This window comes from Streptopelia decaocto, assembly GCF_964273445.1.
Source record: "Streptopelia decaocto genome assembly, chromosome: 11".
NCBI classification, from domain to species: Eukaryota; Metazoa; Chordata; class Aves; order Columbiformes; family Columbidae; genus Streptopelia; species Streptopelia decaocto.
The window spans coordinates 3,463,616-3,488,279 of NC_138666.1; the positions used below are offsets into that span (position 1 = coordinate 3,463,616).

At 37.8% G+C, this 24,664-nt stretch overlaps 2 protein-coding genes across 11 annotated transcripts in view; one reads left to right on the plus strand and one right to left on the minus strand.

Moving 5' to 3' along the window:
* Positions 1-22,979, minus strand: part of RPGRIP1L (RPGRIP1 like) — a 72,541-nt gene extending 49,562 nt beyond the window's left edge. For 3 of the 5 annotated variants that reach the window (XM_082062359.1, XM_082062356.1, XM_082062360.1), the window contains exons 1-8: positions 22,536-22,669; positions 18,283-18,374; positions 17,356-17,500; positions 14,712-15,010; positions 10,847-10,946; positions 9,753-9,896; positions 3,608-3,713; positions 599-745 (exon numbers count right to left, since the gene is read on the minus strand). In XM_082062359.1, the coding sequence (XP_081918485.1) occupies positions 599-745; positions 3,608-3,713; positions 9,753-9,896; positions 10,847-10,946; positions 14,712-15,010; positions 17,356-17,500; positions 18,283-18,367 (1,026 nt within the window). In that variant the 5' untranslated portion in view covers positions 18,368-18,374; positions 22,536-22,669. Of the gene's footprint in view, positions 1-598; positions 746-3,607; positions 3,714-9,752; positions 9,897-10,846; positions 10,947-14,711; positions 15,011-17,355; positions 17,501-18,282; positions 18,375-19,997; positions 20,348-22,535; positions 22,670-22,865 lie in introns of those variants that run through there. The other 2 variants (XM_082062357.1, XM_082062358.1) reach the window with 2 other exon arrangements.
* Positions 22,689-24,664, plus strand: part of FTO (FTO alpha-ketoglutarate dependent dioxygenase) — a 233,266-nt gene continuing 231,290 nt past the window's right edge. For 5 of the 6 annotated variants that reach the window (XR_014185053.1, XM_082062363.1, XM_082062364.1 and 2 more), the window contains exon 1: positions 22,689-22,861. Coding sequence is in view for 4 of the 6 variants with exons in the window: in XM_082062363.1 (XP_081918489.1) it covers positions 22,823-22,861 (39 nt within the window). In the remaining 2 variants the exon portion in view is untranslated. Of the gene's footprint in view, positions 22,862-23,103; positions 23,232-24,664 lie in introns of those variants that run through there. The other variant, XM_082062366.1, reaches the window with a different exon arrangement.

Below are 24,664 nucleotides of genomic sequence, written 5' to 3' on the forward strand. Positions count from 1 at the left end.
TACAAAATGTAAGAAAAAGAACAAATAAGTTTGTAGATTCCTACTCCTCATATGTTAAAAAGAATGAGGAGTAAACCACTAGACTTTTAGCTCTATATCTGGGTGAGTGTTAGTGATGATTCTTGTCTCTGAGAGCTGCTAGACAAAGAAATAGAAGTGGCTGCTTTCAACTGCTGTGTGAGACGTAATACTGCACTGCACTGTCATTAAATCAGGTTGAATTCATACTAAAAATCTAGTGATATGTGATCAAGAAATCAAGTATTATGATTTTTCTTTTTTTTTTTCTGGTTAACAAACCACTTGTTTAGTATCAGAACTGACATGAAATCCTGTCCCTCAAATATTGTCCAAACACTGGTGCAGTGATTACGTGGTGTGGGGACCAGGCATGGTTTGTGATTCTCTGAAATGCAAGCAGCAGCCACAGGACCTTCTTTTCAATAGGAGAAAAGTATATATACATATTACCAGGGCAGTGTGATGTTTGAAAGGTCTACGCATATCTCTGGAATTAAAAGATATCCCATCATTAACTTTTCCCTCATCTACGTGTACAACCCAAAGCAGATTCTAGGTCTTGTGAACAACATCTCACCTCATCTGTCCTTTGGTTTGAAATAGTCACTGACTGCAATTCTTTTTCCAGACGGAGGCACTTTAACCGTTCCTCTTTAAGCTGCAGATTCAGTTCATCACTTTTTGCTATTAAAGCATCATGGTTCACCTTCTGGTTCCTCTGGTTCTATGAAAAGGAAGGAAAATCCAGATAAATATAAAATAAATCACACTTGGTAAAATGTTACAACACTCCAGATATGCAACCAGTGGTCTCTCCTGGCAGTATTTAATATATATTCTCAATGTGGTCAACAGGAGACACTCTTGAACTATGTAACTGAAAGCAACTTTCCTTCCACGTGGCCAGGAGAAGGTGGCATTCTTGTAGCTCTCATGAACATTAAACCCTCAGTTCAGTCATGATGGAAATGACCAAGAAATACATCTGTTAAGCAATTAAAAGATTTTGCTGTGGTTCCAGCGGTTAGACATGCTGACCAGAAACACTGCAGTAGCAAGCAAAAATGAATGTTGACCACAGTTATGCTAATCACAAAACTTGCCGCAGCTCTGTTAACCCTTAATTGTAGATATGTAATTGTTTCAATAGTCTTAATGCACTCAGTTCTATTTCTGTGCTAGCAGTAATTTAACCAGGGACTTACGATTTCTTTTACGATTTAATTTATTTCAATGGATTACATCAAGGAACATTTAACCAATTTTAATATTAAATGGAGAATGCTGATAGAATGTCTATTTCCAGAATATTAGTTAATATTATACCACCTACATTCCACAATCCTTTAATAAAGCCTCATTCGTTAAGAACTTTAATGTAAATTACATTCCAAGTATGACTTGAAACAAAACAGCTCCCAAACCAATCTCCTGTTTAATAAAATGATTGTATGAAAATTTATGTCAAATATATGTGTGAGTAGAGATAATGTTTAATGATTGTAGACAGAAAAAACTTAGCTTCATTTTTTTTCCCACACAAAAAGCAGTTAAACGAGAAGCTGAACGTGAATCCTGTACAAATTGTTTAGGTTCACATGCGGCCTGAATATCCTAGAAACAAAGAAAAATCCCACAGAAAAAACAATCCCAAACCTGATCACCTGATCCTCAGCCTCTCATATCTCATTTCTCCATAAGAAAAATATTAGCAATCAGTCTTATTTCAGAGAGACAATGAAGTATATTACTAATCATTTTTTCAGAGTCTTTGAGTGCTCTATATGTGTGAACTGTATTTCAATAACTTCAAAATTACAGCTTAAAAATAATTCCTTTGTACTCTTTGAATTTCTCTACAAATTCTTCCCTTCTCCTCAAAATCAGAATCCTTACTGTTTCTAACCCTTCAAACTGTCCATGTGAGCTCATCTTTTCTTCCCCCATCTCTCAGTTCCATTTTTTTATCCTGAAGTTCTTTTCCATTTCAATAACTTGTGTCACTCTAACCCACGAGATGGGACCAAAACCAGCCCCACACCTTGGCAAAGCTGCCTTTCATAGATCGTTTGGTAGCAAGCTCAAGTTCAATATCATCAGATGGAGCAGGACTATAGGCTCTTACAATTCCATGGTTTCACATTTTGGCCTGACTCAAGTTCAAAGATGAACATGGAGCAATGATATGACTTTTAACTGGTAGAAGTTAAAAGTAAATTGTAATGAACTCAATAGTCATAAAAATTATCAAGATAAACATAAAAAGTACTAAAAACTGTTCTGTTGATAAGTACATGCTTTCTAAATAAGAAATTTTGGAGTTTACAGTTATTCACATTTATTAGACATGTTTTAAACATTCAAACGGAAATGGGAAAAAAAATTATATCCATTATCTTGGGAAAAAGAAAAAAAGACAAAACACGCTCAACCTTTTAAAAAATGCAGCTTTCACTGTGAATATTAGAAACAATGTCTTCAAATACCAGTTTGAATCCCAGGCATGTGTTTCTATTCAGCTGCTGCCAAGGAAGAGGCATAAGTACTTGACGTTTGCTGTAAATTACCAAAAAGTCACATATGATTTAAAATAGAACAGTTTACTTATCGCTTTCTATTTAAGAACACAAAAAGCCATGTGAAACCTGTCTCCCCTGGAATTTACAATCTACATAGTTCACTCCGTGAAAAATTAGATTTGAGCTACTAACAGAAGAGCTGCTTTGGCAGAGAAGATATAGGTATTACACTGAGGTGGGGGAGGGAAGCAAAGCAGAAATAGAAACAGAAAAATACAGGAAAAAAGGAATGGAACAAAAATCTAATGCACAAGTGCTATTTAGCATGCTAAAATAACAAGAAGCAGGCAGCAGGAAGAGTTGACAATGATATCTAGTGCTTCCACCTCATAAGGATATTTTATAAAGTTCTATTGCATGTAGGATTCCTACTCACAGGAACTCTCTTGTTTCTGTGCTATTATCACACTACCACTGTCTGTATACACATGTGGTTCTCCAAATACATATGGGAAGCAGCAGAAAAATGCTGTATAACTAAAATCTATTTGGAATCTACCATGCAGATGCATATTGTGGTTATATTTTCATAAAGCTGGTCTTTTTAGAAAGAAAATCTATCATTTACAGTAGCCCTCTAAAAGAATTTCCATGAACTTATGAACACGAGTTAAGTCCCAACGTCAGAACTCTAAACAGCCAAACCTCCCCAACTTGATCAAAGACCAATAAGGTGAGGGGCTCTGGTACCCCTTCTTTAATAAATCAGGACATTTATGTCAAAGCTCTCTTTTTAAATAATAAGGAATCTGTTTTAGATAGCCAGACAACTAGGCTCATTCTCCACAATCTGCTCCGGATGGCTTTGCAAATATAATCTTCAAGACCTACTAGACTCCTCCGAAAAAACCCTGCACATTTGGAGTAGTTTGGGTGCAATGTATTATGTGGTTCATTTTCATGTACCCAGCGTTGACTCAGAATCAAGAACCGTGTATATTTATTTTCCATTTACGCATGCTTATGTGACAAGAGTAAAGGAATGTTACTGACCAAATTGCAATTACCTCTTGAAGCTGGAGAAGTTTTCCTTCCATTGCTGAAAGAGCACTGCTTTTCTCAACCAGCTGCTTACGGACCTTGATCATTTCCACATTGTCCCGAATGTTTAGCCTTCAAAATAGTATTAAAAACAAATGCATGATGAGCTTAAAGATACAAAATGAATTATCTTATTATTTTTGTCTTGAAAAGTTGAAATCCTTGGCAACTCAGCTTTCTACAACACATCTGGGAGAAGATTTAGCATGTAATATGCAAATTATTTTCTTCTTCTATGATCCATATTACACAATTTAAGTAAGTAAAGTAATACCGCATGAAGACAGAGCAGCTTCAATCAATACATACATACTTCTGCTTATTATATCAAACTACATATTACAGGAAAAGAAAACCATCCTTATACATAAAGGGATTATTTGTTTTCCATTCACTTCTTTTCCACCCCCCAAAGTATTTGGTGCCAGTAGATTACCATTTTATGGAGTTTCCTCTTAGAGTTTGAACTGCTAAGAAAAAGTGACTTAGTAATTTAGACTATAACACCTTAAGGCTGGCATTCAAACAAGCTGCAGGTGTGTCTTAACTACAGGAAAACCACCTAATATCCATGTGGATGTTCCAGATTGTTACAGTTCGAAGATTAATTTGTGAATGTACTGCTTAATAGAAAGGATGTTTAAAATAATTCAAAATTAAAACAAAAATTTATTCCTGATGTTCTTCCTTACTTCAAAGAGTGAAACTAAACCTCATTATTTTCACAGCTTCTTCATGTACAGGAAGAGAAAACAATTCTGATTAGCATTAATATAAAATATAATAAAATCAAACTAATTCTTTAGCATTTGAAAAGGTAATTTCTCTTCCAATATTTATCTATTTTAGACATATCGGGGGAATTGTCACAATGCCATGATGGAGCAAGAAAATGCACTACAAAGCTTACACATCTGTAAACCAGCTGAGTATGTGAAATACTTTCCTTTTATTCTGTACAGTATCAAAGCCTATTGTGTTTTGGCATTGCCCAGTTAATTGTCCTTACACAGAAGATAAACACACTCACAAACCTGAGATCTTCCACGAGAAACAGCCCTAACGCAACGCTTAAACTCTCATGTGTCTAAAACATGTTATCTACATGAATTAAAGTTGTGGTGAGTATACACAGCAGCACTGTCTCATGCTAGCTATTTAAAAGCTAATGTAGTGGCACGTTTTTATTAATCTTGTTCCACACATCAAACAAAAGGCTCTGATGCCTTCAAAGGCTCTTGTTCTTTTTTTTTTTTCCTCCTTTTTTAAGCAGGGGGCTTTTTAATTTTTTTTTTTTTTTAAGCAGGGAGCTTTTTTTTTCTCTTTAAGTAGAAAAAGGAGCAGATGATAGTGAAATTTATGATGTACAGATGTAAACCCCATGGCTCCTGACAATCAACATTAACTATTTTTTCAACAGTGAATGAAACAGCATTTGATTTAAACAGGTTTGGAGTACTGATACGAAGTAAATTCTTCAAATTTGGAGGTGAAAAATTACTTTTTATGGGATCATTTCAATTCTTATAAGAGTATTTCTCTCATGAAGTTACTAGCTACTGAAAGCATGTGCCACTAATTTCTTATTAGTGCATTACATTGATCACAATCTCAGCTCTCCTTATAGGCTATAGCAACAAAATTAGTTATCTACAGCACTTCTACAATATTTCTTAGACATTTTTATTTCAATAAATGTCCAGCATCTAGGTATATGACAAGGAGTTTGCTGTTGAAGAACAAAATCACTTCAGATTTCATGGGCAAGGCAAACTTAATTGAGGAAGATTCTGCTGGGAGGATTATTTTTCCTATAAATGGTCACAAAACAGTAGAATAGAACAGAAATTGATTATCTACACAGCTTTCTTCCTCCCACATAGTTGATGTATTCTGCTCCCAGAATACCCATCCAGGTATTCTGATAGAACTTAAAAAAGGGGTTATGTACAGATTCGATATCAAAGTCAGTGCTACCTTCCACTTATAATACTTTGTTCAAATAATAACAAAATCACATATAAGAATAAAGATGTACTAAGATAGCTCATTCAATATTTTCTCTTATTGCCAAAAAAGCTAAAAATTCTGCCACAGAACCTGAAGGTAGACCAGGAGCAGAAATTAGAAACAGAAAAGAAGCCCATATCCTTTTGAGGCAGTAACCTGAATTAACAGGCAGACTGATTTAGCTCTCACACACCTTCTGCCACAAGCACAGAAATCAGGAACATGAAAACTATCCTGCCACTCTAAACCCCATCTTAAAGCTAGATTAAAATGTCTGAAATTGGAAATAAAGTTAGGAGAAAGTAACTCTTTAAAAAGCTAAGCATTGTGTTTGGGGTTAATGCCTGAATACACCACAGAGAGTCTCTTTCTCAGACCTCTTATCATTTGGATTAAAAGTGTTTAGAGTAGGGTCCCCATAACAGGCTGGGGACCAGCTGTGTGGGAATGGGGACTGATAGCAACCTACACCAGAAGGAAATGATTAAAAAAAGGATCTTGACCTGCACTGTACAAATTTATGCCAGTAAATCCCAGATGGCTAAGCTAATAAAGTTGAGGTCTAATTAAACCACATCCCTTGCATCTTGTCTTTACTTCCATATGAGCAGGACATGGATACAAAACTGAGCTCAGTCTTAGAGAGGCCTGACTATTGTATCAACTGGACCAGTAGCTCACAAACTTTCCCCATTCACATTCAGAACATGAAAAACAAGCAAGTATAGAAATATCACCACTGTACGGCTCAGGATCACTTACCCTCTGGCTGGTAAAACAAGCAAAAGGTTTCTAGGCTAATAGTTCTCAAGCACAAGTGGCCAAGATAGACACATAGACTCCCAAGCAGAGAAGAACAGAACATCAGTGTGCAGTACTATGCTTAATTTCACAATGCTTAGAAACTAACAGGATTATACATTTATATACATTATGTTGTTTCCCTTACCTCTTATTCCTTACAGGAAGTCAAATATAAAGGGGAAAAGAGAAAGAAAACAATATTTACCTTCTAGTAATACCTTTATGTTGCAATTGATACTATATTTGCAATAAGCAAAGCATTCAGGTTGTATCAATAGCTTTAACATCTAAGTTATTAAGATTATTTAAATACCAATATGAAATTCTAAGTTTGTTTGCCTGGCTAAAGAACTTTCTACAAATGAAAGTCATGATCTTTATGCAAACTGGTTAAATATGTAAAATCAGATATGGAAATGCAAATACAAAGGTCTGTTTAAAATTAATGATGATTTAGCAAATTTGTTTAGTCTCTCCAAACCCTTTACATAATGCATTGTGACTAACATGTTTTACGTTTTAATCCAGGTCTACAACACAGAGTGCATCAAATATGATACTTTTGTCCAAAAACCCACACATTTAATGGTCTGTCTCCAAAGTCACGTTGCAGCATAAAATGCGAAAGGAATTCAAAACTGACTGGAAAATAAGTTTTTTAATTAAAATCAATCAAACGAGCTCCCCTCTGTCCCCCCAAACATGCAAATACCAAGTACCTGTTTCAAAAATGCATTTTGGGGTGGCTTTAAAAATGAGCAATTACATTATTTCAAGCTAGCTGCTTGCAAAATGTAATTGTTTAGATGTAATATTTTAACTTGCGCACTGCGTATCATAGACATCAAACCATGAGGTTATTATGGTTTTGGCCATATTTAAATTAAAAACAGCCACGCTAACTGCAGTTAAATTTTGTACATAAGAAAATCTGTTTAGTCTAACAACCCACACGCCAAGCTTTTCCCTTAAGTCAGAATTATATACTCCTGAAACAATCTCTAATGAAATATTGAAAATATTTCAGCCATGTTACAACAATCATCTCAAGGACTACACTGCATATGAACTCAGCTCTGTTACATAGCTCTTGTGTTGTTAGATAGAAACTGTAGTGAAGCTGCAAAGGCAGATTTAAAAATATTACTGGATTTCTTGTGGGTATAGGACTCAGGATAATTACTATTTCCGTTAACACTGAGGGATCAATGATTAACAAGCATGGCTGCTTCACTACCTGGCATCTACAGTTATTTCAATCATAAGAATTTCTTAATCATGTAGCAGAATAAAGGATGTTTTCCTCAAGTTTGAAAGTAACCTAAATTTTGTTAACACCAGGCTGAGGTCAAACGGTAACCTAGTATGAAGACTGGTAGAAGCACATTTATTATATCCTTTTGGTACCATATACTTCCTAAAGAATTTCAACAGATTAACTGTCTTTGGGTAGTACTGTAATTAGACGGCAGCCAAGTGTACCCTTACAAAACATAAGAAAATGCTGTTGATTTTACCAGAATTCAAAGACATGAGTTGCAAAGATGAAATAAGATTACATCAGTCACCCAGATTTCCAATATTTCCTTTAATATTGCAGTATTGACAGTTTCTTCTCTGAAGATTAAAAATAAGAATTACATAGAACCTATAAATCTATTTGTGTCAGCAAACAACTAATATAGACTGTTCTAGATAGCAGCTATGAGGCTTCAAGAAAGCAAGCTAATTAAAATCTCCTAAAGATAATATGTATAGGTACCTATGGTCACAGTTAAACCTGGAGAGAACAGTATCTCTCCAAGTTCTGGTTCTGTTTCATTCAGCATACAAAAAAATATAGCTTGAAAAACGTGGGGATTAAAAGCCTTCCATAAAGTGTTCTAGTGGCAAAATTACAGAACTTGCACTATTCGAGATATGCACCAGTGGACATTTCTTCCCTATTGTCTTCAGCCAAAACCACTAATTCTTACATACGTAATGTATATTTTACCTGGTTTCGAACAAGAAAGAAATGGAAATAATTCCAGAACTTCAAACATGAATTCACAGATTGCAGCTGAGGTCCAGTATTATGGACTGTATACAAGTAATTTGATAAACATACATAAATAAGGATCTGCACTATCTTTATAGCCTGACTTTATTGAAGGATTTTTAGCCGAATTTGAAGTGGATCTTTACTTGAAAACTCCTAAAAAATTTCACAGAAACATGGTAGCTGACATCAAATTCAGAAGTTATGTTCAGTTTCTGACTGCTGTTCTTAAAGAACGGTGTTTATCTATGGAAAAATTAAGCACAGTTGTTCTTTGAGATTTGTATTGGATTATTTTCAAATAATGAAAAAAATCATCTAAATACTTTCTGAATTCATTGTAGGCACAGACTAAGTAATTATTTATGATAGCAACTTCTTTAACATATTTAAACTATATAAAGGAAATTCTGAATAGGGGAGACTTAAGACTTTGTGAATTATTTAATAGCAAACATTATGATGTATTATTTATGTAGCACCACTGATGCACAAAAGAATGGTCCCATAATAACGAGGTCCCTCTCTTGAAAGGCAGTCAAAGAACTGACCACATATTTCTCATCCAAGCAGAACGTCCATTGAAATCAAATGAGCAAGGAACACGTGATCACGCCGTATTAGATTCTCAATACAATTAAGAGTAACATACTGCAATTGAAAAAGTCAAAAGAGGGAAAATGTATGCAAAGTTATATCAGTGAAAGAAAAAAGATTAAAACTAAGAGGCTTTACTGTGAAACACATTCTGCAGGCATGTTTGCCCAGCTTTATTTCACAGCACAGCTATACCATATTCCTTCAAAAATCTGCTAATCTACCCTTGCAGGGCCATTATTTTTCTACTATTTGTAGACTCCAAATTATCAGTGAGTATTAATGAACATTAAATTATCCACTATGAACCTATATCTAGAATTTGCTAAGAACTATGTTGAGGAAACAAGAAATGATTAAAATTTAATAAGTTGAACTTCAATTGAATCTGAACCAGCTGGAAATGAATTATCTAAAATGGTAATTATGAACCTCTTTGTTTATTTGTGAAAAACCATAATAACCTATTATCATAACAATCTCCTTGCTTAGAATTATCCTATTTGGTAAAACATTTTATGACTTAGTTTCACCAAAGGAAAAACATTAATAAAGCACATATTTCTTAACAGAACAAGTAATTTTCACAGTTATATATAAACATTATGACATAGCTCTGCTAATGCTTCCACCATGGAGATTTCTATGTTTCACAATACCTTTGGCTTGTGGTTTCTTGCTCTTTGAGCCGTAGGACGGATTCTTCAATCTCCTTTTCTGTCCTTCTCAGCTGACTCACAAGTATCTCTCTGGAATGTTCCAGTTTCTCAATGTGCTCCTTTTGTGATTCAATAACTGTCTCCCTGCAAGTACAAACATTTTCTGTTTCAAAACCAGGTAAGTATTTAATAAAAGAAAACAATTAAATGAATACTCAGGAAAGAAAACAAAATTAAAAGTGTTCAGCAAAATTTGTATTTCTAATGAGACCGTGCAACTTACTATTAAAATAGAGGTCACCACAGGAAAAGCTGTGAATAGTACCATAGGTAACTAATGCAACCACATTATCCAACACATCACAAGCAACATAATACTCTTAAAATAAACATTTATGTGGACTAAACAACGTTTAGCAGAACCTAGCTGAAAATATCATTTATGGTTTCTTATACTCTTATATTAAACATACCCTCCCCCTAATCCATTAGTACCAAGTGTTTTCTGAAAAGGAAGACACCATTACGAGCTATCAAAACAATAGGAGATCTTCAATGTATGGAGAAATGAGAGAAATCTTGAAGATTTTATGCTGAATTAGGTAACTTTACACAATAAAATCAGACGATGTGTCTGTAACAGTGGAATTTATCCGCTAAATGCAATTAAAAAAGGTAGAAAGCTATAGGGATCAGAGTCTGAATATCTTTCAGTGGGCCACAACTTTGATTTTCTTGACAAGTTATGCTGGTGGTAATTGGGCAGCTAAGATTCCTTCTGCTTTTGTCAGTTTTGTCCAGCACTAAGCCAGGCAGCATTGCATCCAGGCAAAAACAGAGGCTCACCACTGAATATCCATTTTAACTTCCAGCCAAATTCTTATGTACCTACATTTTGCAGCCTAAATTCCTGATTCTATGTCTTCCTTATCATGAACCACTTCTGCATTGTTAGCAGTGTTACTGCTGTCATATCCAAAAACTTCATTTTCTGAAGTAAAAACTTCTGAAAAGCGTCTTTTTTTTTTTTCTTCAAGAAAACCACAAGTTTTAACAGTTACAATGACAAAAATTAAGAAACATGAGAATCATACAAATTTCTTATTTCAGCCCTTGAATCCTCCAGCAGACCCTGTCCATCTCTGGGGAGTATAAGACTAGGTGATCTCACTTCTAAATCTGGAAATTTCATCCCTGAAAACAAAGAAAAGATAAATTTTTGCCATGCTGAATGAAAAAGCAAAACAAACTCTATCCAGTACAAACACTTGCAACTCACATATAGATGACATAAAAAGTACTTTTATATCAAATTTGCATGGAAAGAGACAATCAGAGTATCTGCAACATTGCTGTAAAATTTGAGCTATGGGCAATACAGCATGTACTGTTCAACAGAAGTGTTAAAAACGTGTCTTGAAATGTTTTTCTTAGAAGATTTTACTTTTAAAGACAGAGAACAGAGATGGTATCTTCAAAGAACAGTATCAATATTACTAAACACAAACTTGTAATCACTTTTTCTCTGATAGCACAAAGTCACAAGTGTCATTTACCTAGACAAGCAACTACAGGACCATTTTAGCAGCAGCACAAATAATTTCCTTACATTCTTTAGAAGCACACTAAGTCCTTGGAGAAGAAGAAAAGTGAGAAATCACTTCAGGAACAATTGTTAGTTTAGGAGCAAAAGTAATAGTTTTCCAAATATTTATCTTTCTTCAGCAAGAAGAAACTGATGCAGTTTTGAAGAGGGACCAAACTATGCATTAAATTTCAAATACAGCATTAAGGCTGCCATCCCTCAGTCCCCCAAAATGAGTCACTTGGGTTCAAGGTACAACAATACCAGAAGGTTCACAAAATGACTGCAAAAAAATTTACCTGCTTTGCACTTGTGCTGAGTTAATTTGATTTCAATATTTTCATCTTTAAGTATTACTTAAAAGTATTGGTAACTATGATATATACATTTGCGCACATATATATATATATATGCCTAGAGTGTATATATATTTTATGTTTGAATCATGATGTATCTTAGGGGGTTGTACTCAATAAAGAAAGTAGAAACCAGTGAATATTTAGTGCACATACATACTTGACCACATCTTTCGGATCTCCTTGCTACGGTATTTGTAAACGAGCCAAACACAAAGCAGATACAGAAAGGTGTATTTATTATTTGTGGTTTCTTCTTGCCTCTTCATGCCCTGGAGACAGGTAAGCTCTCCTGAATTTTTCCAGGCACTCACTTTATTTTTGGAGAATTTCTCTGAATATTTTCTGATCTGCACCAAAAATGTTTTGAGATTCAGCCTCATGGTTTCACAGAGCAATCTGAGAATCCAGCAGCCTTTAAAGACAGGAGGCACATACCCGACACCAGATTGCAAGGTTTATTATCACTAATCAAAAGGACAGGATGAGAAAGCACACATGAGAAAAACATGAATCATCCTGTGCTAATGAATACTATAGAAAACATTACCTGACCATCTGGAAGACAACACTACTGTGCCCAAGTTCTGAATATAGGTTACTAGATTTTTAATAATAGTCTTTGCAAAGTGTGTTCAAGAAACTGCATATTCATAGCATTCAACTGATCTGAATCCCTTCTAGTTTGGACACAGTCTAGGAACTGAGATAGTCATACTAGAACTTCCATGAAATTTCTGAATGTTACTATCTGAACTGGATGTCCTCTGGACAATTACTCAATATATTCATCAACAATTTGGATGAGGGAACAGAGTGACTATCAGCAAGTTTGCTGGTGGCACCAAGCTGGGAGGAGTGGCTGACACTGGAAGCTGTGCTGCCATCCAGAGACCTGGACAGGCTGGAGAGCTGGGCGGGAAAAAATTTAATGAAATATAACAAAGGCAAGTGCAGAGTCTTGCATCTGGGTAGGAACAACTCCAGGTTCCAGTATAAGGTGGGGAATGACCTATTAGAGAGCAGCGTAGGGGAAAGGGACCTGGGGGTCCTGGGGACAGCAGGATGACCATGAGCCAGCACTGGGCCCTTGTGGCCAGGAAGGCCAATGGTACCTGGGGTGGGTTAGAAGGGGGGTGGTCAGTAGGTCAGAGAGGTTCTCCTGCCCCTCTCTCTACTCTGCCCTGGTGAGACCGCACGTGGAATATTGTGTCCAGTTCTGGCCCCTCAGTTCCAGCAGGACAGGGAACTGCTGGAGAGAGTCCAGCACAGGGCAACAAAGATGCTGAAGGGAGTGGAGCATCTCCCGTGTGAGGAAAGGCTGAGGGAGCTGGGGCTCTGGAACTTGGAAAAGAGGAGACTGAGGAGTGACCTCGTTAATGTTTACAAATATACAAAGAGTGAGTGTCAGGAGGATGGAGCCAGGCTCTTCTCGGTGACAACCAAGGGTAGGACAAGGGGTAATGCGTTCAAACTGGAACTCAAGAGGTTCTTAAATTTGAGAAGAAACTTGTTCCCGGTGAGGGTAACAGAACACTGGACCAGGCTGCCCAGGGAGGTTGTGGAGTCTCCTACTCTGGAGACATTCAAACCCGCCTGGACACCTTCCTGTGTAACCTCATCTGGGTGTTCCTGCTCCGGTGGGGGGATTGCACTGGATGAGCTTTTGAGGTCCCTTCCAATCCCTGACATTAGGGGATTCTGTGAACTCTTTTTTTCTTCCTTTCCTCATGTTCTCTTCAGTTTAAGAACGAATGCCTCAATCAACATGGTCCCAATCCTAGTTCTGCACAGGACATCTTTGATCTGGATCTGTTCTTATGTCAAGAGCAGTCCTCACCACATGCCATATCAACATGGCTCTCCAATCCTTGAACCAAGTTTGCTTGAACCCCTTGAACCCCTCTGCTAGCACTGGGCCTGAATACATTTATTATATTTCTAGCCTATTTTCGCATTGTTAAAATCAACAACAACAAAAAAGATTTTGGGAATAAAACTAAAAAAAAAACAATTTGGGAATAAAACAATTCATGCCATAAGTGTGAAAATGTAGGCGTATTTAAAATGTCAAAACTTGCATAGTATTCAAATTTAAGAAGTGGTAGAGCCAATTGCTTTTTATTGCCTGTCTGAAAACATGAGAATTGTTTCTGCTTTCATGCTTCAGAAAAAAACAATGTAACCAAAATAAAGACTGGTGGAAGGGTGAGATGGAGAAAAAACATGACAGAACTGCCTACCAGCCTGATCCATAGCTTGTAGAAGTTAAGGAGACAATTCTGCTGACTCAGTTTTGAATCAGTGCCGACATAATCACCTTTTTTTCAATTTTTCATCTGTACAGCGTACAAGTCAACTGAGTACAACTACTTCTACAAACGTTCACATGAAAATAGAAAGGTTTAAAAGTGTAATTTCCAAATGTAGTTACCATAAATAAAGGACAGAGACTGCCTTAAGCACTAGGTCTTAACAGTAAAAGGCATCATTAAAGATGGCTGCATTGTGGTATTTGCTTTCAAAAGTCCACACATGTAATAGATTTTTCAAGTCTGCACTGCTGTCCACACGTGTATCAAAGACCAGAACAAACCTTGATATTAAAAAAGGAAAAACATGTGCAAACAAACTACAGATGTAAAACTTTGTTATAACATGGTAACACTAAACTTTTTCATATACTTCTTTTATAAGCCTTTAACATGTAGAGAAGTTATATACCAAGAAAATCCTGTGATTTTAACTGTTAGATAGCTTGCTCGATAACTACTTTGTTTTCAAATCTGTACATTTGTTTTACCTTTACCACTAAGGACTCTCAAAATAAGGACTTCAAAGGCAAACGAGTTATCATGACTGCTATAAATAAATACAAGAAAAATGAGGAAGAACCATCGTTCTGCCTCCAGGCACCATTGCCCACTGACCAACAGAAAAGGGTACGTACTTACTAGAGTGAAGCAATAATTAGTGATACGTATATAAACCACTCTTTTTAATGAAGGCGAATTATACCTTTCTTTGCGTGCTCCAGCATGCCGGCAGCCTCGCTCACTTTTCTGAGACCAGTGTTAACACGTGGTTGAACGTAGCTGTATGGACAAGGCCTGTGGCCTTGGATCTGCAGCTGCTGCTTAGTGGAGATGAGTTTGCTGCGGAGGCTCTCGTTTTGTTTCTCGAGCTCCCGAACTCTCTCTTGCAAATGCTCAATCATTTCTTCCAGCTCCACAGCCTGACCCAGCCGCTTGGGGCCGCCACCAACCTGTTCAGACCTTTTTTTATCATTAACCAGCCGTATTAACTTGGTGGCCATTCTGGGAAAAATAATAAAAAAAGATGAAAAAGAATGTGAAAAGTCAGCATAAAAAGCATTCTGTTGAAAGGAACATAATCACTGTGAAGACTTCAGCATAGAACCTGAATAATAAATTTCAGGTTTTGATATAACTATTACTGCCTGTGAAGAACTCTTTGAAGATAATTGAAACCACTGTGCAGCAATCTGCTTTATAGCACTGACAAATAACAGTTTCCTAAGGCTTATCATTTAAGGTTAGTAAAGAGAGGACACATATTTACTCCATATGCTGCTTAAATGTAATTTTTAACGCATGACCTTATAAAGGAACCTCTGCATGCTGTTAAGTAAAGTTACAGATTTGGGATGTGATGGGGCAAATTATAAAAGCTAAAATTCCACAAAACATTCAACTATTGAAAGAATGTCTATAATACACAACGTTCCAATGATGTATAATTTCTAGTATTTTAGGATTTGAATATATATTTCAGTTCTAAAATGTCTAAAATCTAGAGGTGGAGATATTTAAGAAGGCACTCCGGAAAAAAAAGACTTAATCGTTCTCATTATCATACTCAATTTTATACTTGGTAAATATTAACAATGTGCTTCGGAGCAGGAACGGTTAGCTGAAGAATAGAATTAGATACAGAGGGTATGGTTTTCATCTGTCTTTAAAAGGATACAAATTTTGCTTTTGGCATCTCAAGAATTGTACCTTTGATTTCCTTTAGTTTTGATAAACATTGGTAAGCTAGAACAAAAGGCAGAGAGGGCACACGGGGGTGATGTAATATACAAGAACAGAAAACATACCCAGCAGTGAAAGGAAAAAACTTGGCATATAAAGAAAGAAAAGGTGGCTTTGATGAGAGAGACAAGTTCAAGACTTTACAAAATTGGTCGCACATCTTCAAGACCTGTATCTAGTTAACAGGAAATCTATTTTTGCAGGCACAGAAAGAAAATTGAAAATAAGGACACAATTTGTTTAAAGGGGCTTGTTTTATTTTTGTATACTTGTGGACAGAAGCTTCTACTTAAAAGAACAAAAGTGAAACAAAAAAAATCCATAATAGCTTTAGGATGTCACAGAATGTTACTTGCCTGTAAGCATGTTTTAGGTTTGGCTGCTTTTTTTTTTTTTCAATGTACTTCTACCGCAAATTCATTCCGATCTTTCAGTAACAAGGGTTTTAGCAGGAGGGATGCTGGGAAAGAAACTTAGCTTGAGGAGTTCAGATTTTTCTCTGGCAATCTAGACAAACACTGTACTTTTTATTTTCTGTGCCTTAAAATAGGTACTCCAATTTGGACATTCTGTGTAATTTTACATAAGGGGATGATGAATACATTTGATCAGTTATCTAACAGCAACACAGAAGTGCCATTTGGAAGAAGCAGTTAAGTTGTTCCACCATCTTATATTTGACAGTAGCCTGACAAAAGACAGAAGTTATGCCACGCTGGTCCATTTGAACCTGACTCACTGGGTTCTGAGTCAGAAAGAAAGAATGTTTTGGACTTTATAAAAGTATTAAATAGTCCCATTACAGAGGCAATATCTTCAGATGCCCTTTTATGAATTGGTTAGCTCCTGACCAGAAGCTAGCTTAGATGCAGCACGATTTTATGAGCTTAAGTACAGCACCATGTGAACACAGAGTCCCTGGTGCTTTCAGATTAATTAGCCCTCCTGGAATACAGTAACACCATGAACAATTCTGCTGGGTCCAGACTGTTTTGCCAGCACAGCACTAAGTTTAGTAATAACCCTAAAGTTGCTTGCCTATGTTTGGGTACGCTGGGTACTGTGTTCCCCAGGATACTTGGGACTCCTTCAATGAAGTTACCTATTACCGTGAATAAAGGAGGGCTGAACATAATTATAAAGATATTTTAGGTTTAACTAGACAATAAAAGGCTAGATACTGGTCAACTTCTTGGAAGACAGAGAAGGACACAAAAAGGGGCAGAATCTGTCTGTATAGGCCATTTTGATTCTAGGATGAAATTCCTGATGAATAATGAGGCTTCTATAGGCTCTTTTTCAGTTCCCAAAATAGCTGTTGTATTTGTATTCAGATAGCACAGCTATGAACCCAAGGTACCCACTCCTAAGTATTGCATCTCTACATGGAGAAGTAATACTGTCCTCTGCAAAAAAATACCCCACACATCATCAAGACAACCAGAAATCAATAAAAAAATGAATTCCAATGAATGATTTTTTGCTACTGCTTTAAAAAGTGCTCCGAGAGGAATCAGCATGATTTTTCATTTCTTGATAATACTTTAGAGGTCAAAAACATTATTGTGAGCTAAAATAACATTAAACCCAAACATTAAAACCCATACCTTTTAATTTTCTCCTCTTGCTTATTTGCATGCTGTTTGAGTAAGATGTTCTCATCACGTAAACAAAGAAGTTTGTCTTCCAGTTCCTTTCGACTGATTTGTGATACAGCTTGTCGAGCTTTAACATTCTGTATATTCGATGATTCTACCCAAACCAAGACAACTTTAAATTACCTTCAACACATTCAATAACATGTAACCAAAGTCTAACTCATTTTGAAATACTGAAAAAAAAAATAATGAAAGTTTTAAAGTAATTTGATATTTTACACTTGTATGAGTCTGTTGATTAATTTTTTCAGGTTTATTGACATATTAATCACTGCCTTTTTCCTACTTTTCACACAAAAAATGTATTTCAAATGATACATCAAACTGATTACCTGCTAGACAACATAAAGAAAATAGTTTAGCAAGTAACAAGGTACTGTCAAACATACTGAAATAAGACGAGCATTACCACAAATATACTTTCTAATCTGTTTCAAAGTTAACATACTCTCTCAAAGCTTGAAAAGATTAACTCACAATTCTGTAAATTTACTCAGATACAAGACCAAGCCCAGCAGTTCCATTCTAATAGCAGCTGAGTAACATATCAGAATTGCATGGTACTTTTGGCTCCCATTTTGTTGAACAGGTCTGGACTTGTCCTCAATTGACCAAGCAAGTTCTCTTTTCTTCTCGAAGGATGAAGGTTATAGCTCAATGAGATTTCCAGTTTCTAGAATCTCACAGCAACTCACCTCTTTTAACAAGCAACATGAGCACAGAATAGGTCATAGTATCTTTCAGAATTCAACCCAGATTTTGAATGGTATTTGAACTTCATTTTGTGAGTGGGAATGTCAGAAACATTTTTAGAAAGAAACTAAAGAAGCCACTGATCAAAGTCTGTAACTGTAATAAATAGCAGCTGGTACAAACCTTGTAATCTTCCGATTCCAGCTAGAGTTAGACCCACATCTCTCACAGGCAGGTCCCCCACAGTTTCATCAGCTGGAACAGACATGGCTTATCTACGGATAACAAAATTCAAAAGAAATTCTTCTCTATCTGGAACGTAAACTGTGAGACTAAAATCAACTACAATACATCATATAAAATGAAGAAAAAAAGTAATGACAGATTCACTGAAATGAGTCCTACATTACTGTGAATGCTCCTATCTCAACTGTATCGCTCAGAAGACAATCTAAACTTTCAAGTTAATGTTACGCCAGTTTTAATCTATTAACAAAATACGGCTTCTTTGTTACGCAGTAGCTCCAATTCAACTCAATGTATGTGGAACTAGCTTTTTTAAGCTCTAGTTCGGTTGTCTTCAGCAATCTTCGGGCTAAGGCTATATTTCTAAGTGTATGTGGGAGGGGGACCTGTGGGTTCTTATTGTTTTTGTTTTGTTTTTAATTGTTTGTTTGTTCATTTTAAGACAGGTCAAAGCTTAAGGCATCAACTTGTAAGTGAGTAATGCCATCTTCCACATTTTGAATGGGACTCTTTGGAACAGAGGAGCTGGGGGTTATAAAGTCATTTCAGTGTTGCCTACCATTCTCTTAGTCTTCTTTCAATCACTGTCATAAGAGAAATTACTTCCTAAGATAGACACTGTCCTATGAATGATTCTCATAAATCTGAACATATTTCTTTCTTGAGGCAATAGAAAGCTTAGCTAAATGACAAAGTGAGATTAGGAAAGTATTAATGTGAGAAAGTAGTCCATTTGTTTCAGCGTAACATATGAAGATACTTGTTAACAACTACTGTTTCTTCTCTTCTATTGCAGAAAATTACATGCTGGCCATAGAGTCAAGTAAGGCTGAAACAGCACGGAAAGAGAGACATGAAGTCCTTTGTGCAGTCTTTCTCCCCCTATTGTTACACTCTTCAGGTGGTACAAATCCTTTGTGAATCTAAAAACATCCAGGAAAGCATTGGGAAATTAACAGTGATGTTACTAAAGAGGACAAAAGTGACACAGCACAACCCACAGACGTTCCTTGAAGTACCTGTTAAGTCTGTCATAACCAAAACTGCTGCTAAAGAGCTGTCTTTCTTCTACCAGTAAAGACTTTTACCAAACAAGTCTCCTTATGGCTTTGTCCAAAAGGAATGAAAAGGATTAATGGAAGTTTAGTTTCTAACAAGTCAATCTTTTTTTTTTTTTTTTTTTAACCATTAAAATTTAGGATAAAGTATTATTTCCAGCTTTCACTGTTTCTAACAACCTGACCACATTTTTCTTTCATGTGGAACAAATGTTTCTGTGTCATGACTGTTGAAATGCCCAAACTGATCTACACTTGCAGATTAGCAATAAGGTTACAGTTTCAATGGCATCAGGCACTGAACCAAAGAATACTGCTTCATGATGTTGAGGTCCATGGCATGCAGGCCTTGTGAGAGATGGAACAATTCTGATGACAGATACGTATCAAGTGGAATCCAGCTCCTCAGTGTTCTCAGCTATTTTTGTGTTATTTGTACAAATCCCTCAAAGCGTTTTTGTAATTTGTTAAATTAGCGCTAACTGCAGTCGTTGACTTCACTCAGCTGTAGGTTCATTGTTGTGGTCATTATTATATGTCACTGTATCAGTATCACTACAGAAACTGAGATTAAAGTGAAACAAAAACCTTCACCTCTAGATGATCAATCCTAATTTGGTTCACGATGGTAGCAAGGAGAAGATGCTACCATTATGTCTTCTAGGATGTAGTTGTCTTAGTCTTCACTAATCAAAAATGTCAGGATTTTTTGGGAAATTTTAGAGAGATGAAGAGATAAACAAATATTTTAATCAGCACGACTCCACAACATTTGTGATCTATTAAAATCAATCTTCAAAACTCCAGCGCAATAACAAGGACAGACAAATGTTACTGTTTTTCACTATTTGTCACTTACTAAAGAAACTTTGCTATGGATAAACCACCTTGTTATTTTCAGTGTGAAAGAAATCCATTCAATTATAAATCAAAGAGAAAACAACACATGCTTGTCCCTCAAATAAACAAACAAAAATCCCCCTGTCAGTAGCAGCAAAATAAACACAGAAATATTTAAGTTGTAATTAAACAAACATATCAGGGCTGTACACAAAAGTCACTTTTTGCCAGCAACAGGACATGACTTGAAGAAAAGGGACAAGGTAAAGCCGATATAAAATTAAAGTCCCCCAAAACTTAGAAAGTTGAAATTTTCAAAAGTAAAAGGAAGAATTAATTGTTTCATTTTAATTACAAAGTGACGAAAATTAAGTATTCAGCTTTCTGTACTGGGCCACAGGAAAAGTAAAAAATAAACTGTTTTTATGAAGAAGAGTGTTTTTAGATAGTAATAGTACAAACCTGCCTCCTGGGTTTAGGAGGCAAAATATAATTACAGCTTTAGAATTTGGCCTGGCAATTTATTTGCCTCATTAGTAACATAAGAACCACCTATGTCATTACTAATCACTCACAACCATAATTTATGCTACTTCTCTGAGAGAGGATGCTTCAATCAGCAAATCATGTGCTACATATGTTAGTTACAATTGAACATTGCCTCAGTGTCAATCACAAACACTTAAACAAAATGACTTTCCTTGCAGTCAACAGTCCCAGCATTACCTCTGGAAGTATGAGACTTCTCCGGAGAGTTCCATATTACGTCTTTAGAAAGCAATTTCAAACCAACTAAATCTGACAAAATTGTACGGCAACACTGCTACAACAGTGATTCCACTTAAGAGTGCAGTATTGCCTAAAATAAAGCATAATAAAGCAAAAGAGAGATAAATTTGTAGCTGTATCTGGACGGATACATATGCCATGCTGAACCTCAACAACTTAAACTACTTTTCATTTGCAAATAATGTAATGCCACAGTCACTTCAGCATTTGTTCCTAAAAAAATGAGAAAAAATAACTTCATGTACAAAGAGAGGAAAAACTTCAAGTTTGGTATAAGTAAGAATTTTAGATATAGCTACTGAAACTAAAGAAACCACAACTTTCTTATATACTACACTACTTATGAAACTGGTGCTATGACTACAAAAAACTGCATGGAAGTTTGCAGTGTTTGGCAAGAACAGACAGTAACGAGTATTAAATATTTAAAGCTAAGTATCAAAGCTCATGCTTTATGTCCGAATTCTTATATAACTCCCAGAAGCACACTGTTCTCCCAACACCATTTATATATAGCAAAACTGAGGGGGGATTACCTAAAATTCCAAAGTTCTCAGCCAGTGAGTCTAGAAGGGGCAGTTTCTAGTGAAATCTTAAAAGTTGTAACACTGACTTAATTGCTTTAACAAGAATTTAGAAGTTAATGAGTCTTGGCCATGGCCAAGATGATGCTTTTCTTATAAAACATGACTCAGCTTCTCTTGCACATGGAAGAGGGGAAAAAAAAAATTCATATATATATATATATGTAAAAGGAGAGATAGGCTAAAATAGGGGGGTGGTCTATCACAAAGTATTTCCAGCCTACATTCTTCCTCTTTGATTCCTTAAAGATAAATGTTTGCATTCTGTTAGGCTTATCATATAAAACAATCTCATTTATTACTTGATAGGAGCACACATACATGTCATCTTTCAAACACCATCTGTTGCAGTGTTGCGACTTTTAGGAGGTTGAAAGGAAAAAAAAAAAAGCGAGAAAATACGGAAGATATTGGGAAACAAGAGCAGCACAGCCTGCTGTGGTCTGAGGGAGGAAACACCTCTCGGACCTGCAAGTCCTACCGCAACACAGAAAAATCAAAACAGCCGTTTCTTGCCTTCAACGTATTTTAGAAGGGCTTTCCGAATTTCTACTCAGCTCTGGAGGGGCAGAGGCGGAGGGAACGCCCCCATTCCCCAATTCTTCCCGCCCTCGGGCACAGGGACACAACTCCCGCTTCCCCCAGCAGCCGCTTTACACACACCAAGGAGGCTGAGGAGGGCTCTGGGGCTACTTTTAACAGAATGGCAGGGCAGCCTGCCCTCTCCCACGGGCACAGAGCCAGGCAGCCTCAGCGGTCCGACAGCAGCGCTCCGGGAGCGCAGCCCCGGGCCGAGCTCTCCCGAACCCCGCCAGACCCGCTCCTCAGCGACACCCCCGCCGCGGGCCACAGCAACATGTCCCACTGAGCAGCTCCATCACTGCCCCCCCAGAGGAGGAGCAGCTCCCCCCATACTCACAGTTCCCTCCTGCTCTACGTCTCCTTTCAGCGCCCCGTTAGCAACTGCCCCTGTTGCTAACCGGGCCCTTCCACTTCCGGGGAACGCGGCGCCGCGCTGCCTGCTGGGGGTTGTAGTTCGGGGAGGGGCTCAGCACCGCCCCCGCCGCGCGCACCGGGGCTGCGGGCTGATCGCGGTCACCTGCTCCCCGCGCGGCGCGCCGGGAGTTGTAGTTGCCCCGGGAGCTGCGTGCGGGGCTCGTGCCGGTGCGAGCAGCGCGGGCAGGACGGCTCCCGCCGCGTGCCGCTATGAAGAGGAGAGCGGGGGAGCGGGAGAAAGAGCTGAAGGTACCTTCTCTTTGCTTCCTGCTCCCCTCCGGCCCCGAGGAGCGAGCTCTCTTTCCTGCGGCTGCTGGGGCTGCAAGGGGCAGAGCCAGCCCGGGCTCCGGCAGCTGCAGCGCTGCAGCTGGGGACCCCGTGTTGAAGGGGCCGCCGTGAAGTTGCTGGTGCCAGGGGAGCAGCGCGGGCGCCCCGTCCCGCGCCGCCCGCACGCGCGGCTGCTCCGCGTGCGGCCAACGGTCGCGGCTCAACGGTCGCCGGCGGCTCTGCGGCGGCTCGGAACGGCCGATGCAGCCACCGGGCTGCGAGCCCCGCTGGTTAAGCGTGTGCCCTGGGTGTGCGGTGACCCGCGGTGCCGCCGGGGCCTGGCGGCTGCGAGGTGGGTGCCCGGGGCCGGCGGGGCGGGTTCCTGCTGCCTGCGCAGCGCTGCTGGCGCTAGGCGAGCGTGGGTTCCCTTCGGTCTGTAAAGAAGGGAACCTAGTGTGGCTTTGAGAGTAACTAATAATAAAGGGTTGTTTTTTTTTTTTTTTTACTCTCTGGGCTTTTAATTTAAAAGAGAGTTCCACAGTGTTTTCCCACTTAAATATGAGAAGTAACTTTTTCACGATAAGAGTGATGGAGCCTGGCCCAGGCTGCCCAGGGGGGTTGTGGAGTCTCCTTCTGTGCAGACATTCCAACCCGCCTGGACACCTTCCTGTGTAACCTCATCTGGGTGTTCCTGCTCCATGGGGGGATTGCACTGGATGAGCTTTCCAGGGCCCTTCCGACCCCTGATATTCTGTGATTTTGTGTTATGAGAAGTAGAGGTAAATATATGGTTTTGTCAATACATTGTCAGCGAGATGATGCGTTGTTATGTAACTGCACTTGTACTGTCCACTTTTAAAGTACTCTTGCTCTACACCAAGCCTAACCTAAATAAACATTTCAAAGACTGCTTTTCCTTGATAATGTGTATAGGTGTGACGCTATTATGTGCTTACATTGACGAAGTAATTACCCAGTGTAAGCAAACAACATTGGTGAATGTTTGTCTGTTTCAGGTGCCTTTGAAGGGCTTGTTTCTGCCACGTGGTACAATATTTGACTACAGCTCTTGCTGGTTGTTTTACTTCTGCTGATTTTGTTTACAAAATAGTAGTAGAGAGAAGCAGAAAGTTACTTGTTTGAAAGCATAATGCTGATTTTAGTGATGTTAGTGAAAGGAAGGCTCATTCTGTTAGACATTTAGAAAAAGCTTTCTCAGGTGGTAATCGGGTTCACCTTTTTGCATACAGAACATACTGATTTTGGTATTGCTATTAATTTACTCTTTAACATTAAAAGTTATTTCACTAGAGGGGCAGGGATAACGTCTGGCCTAAGTCTGTAAAATAATATTTTAATAGAAAAATAACTTTATAGCCTGTTTCTAGTAGTAAGATTCTTAACAACTCTTTAAGGCCAACCTGGTCATTTTGTAATTAGTCTTTCTGCTCTCCCTCACTGCTGAAGGACAGTAATTTTAGTGTCTTGTTTGTGTTCTACTCTGCCTATATATGTGAAAACATATGCAGATGTAAGCTGTCCCGTCCAATCCAGTGTGATCACGTTGCAGAAGAAAACCAACCCGTACCTTTTAATAGCCATCTAAGGGTTGTGTTCAATTTTTGTCTTTGCAATATATCTCAAATGTATTTGGAAATAATTTGCATTAGGAGAATAATTGCCATTGATAAGGTAATCATATATGTGAAGGAATAAGAGGGTGGAGCTGTGAACTACCTTGGCAAAAGCTGGAGGAGGACAAGGCAGTTGGGGTATCAGAGGAGC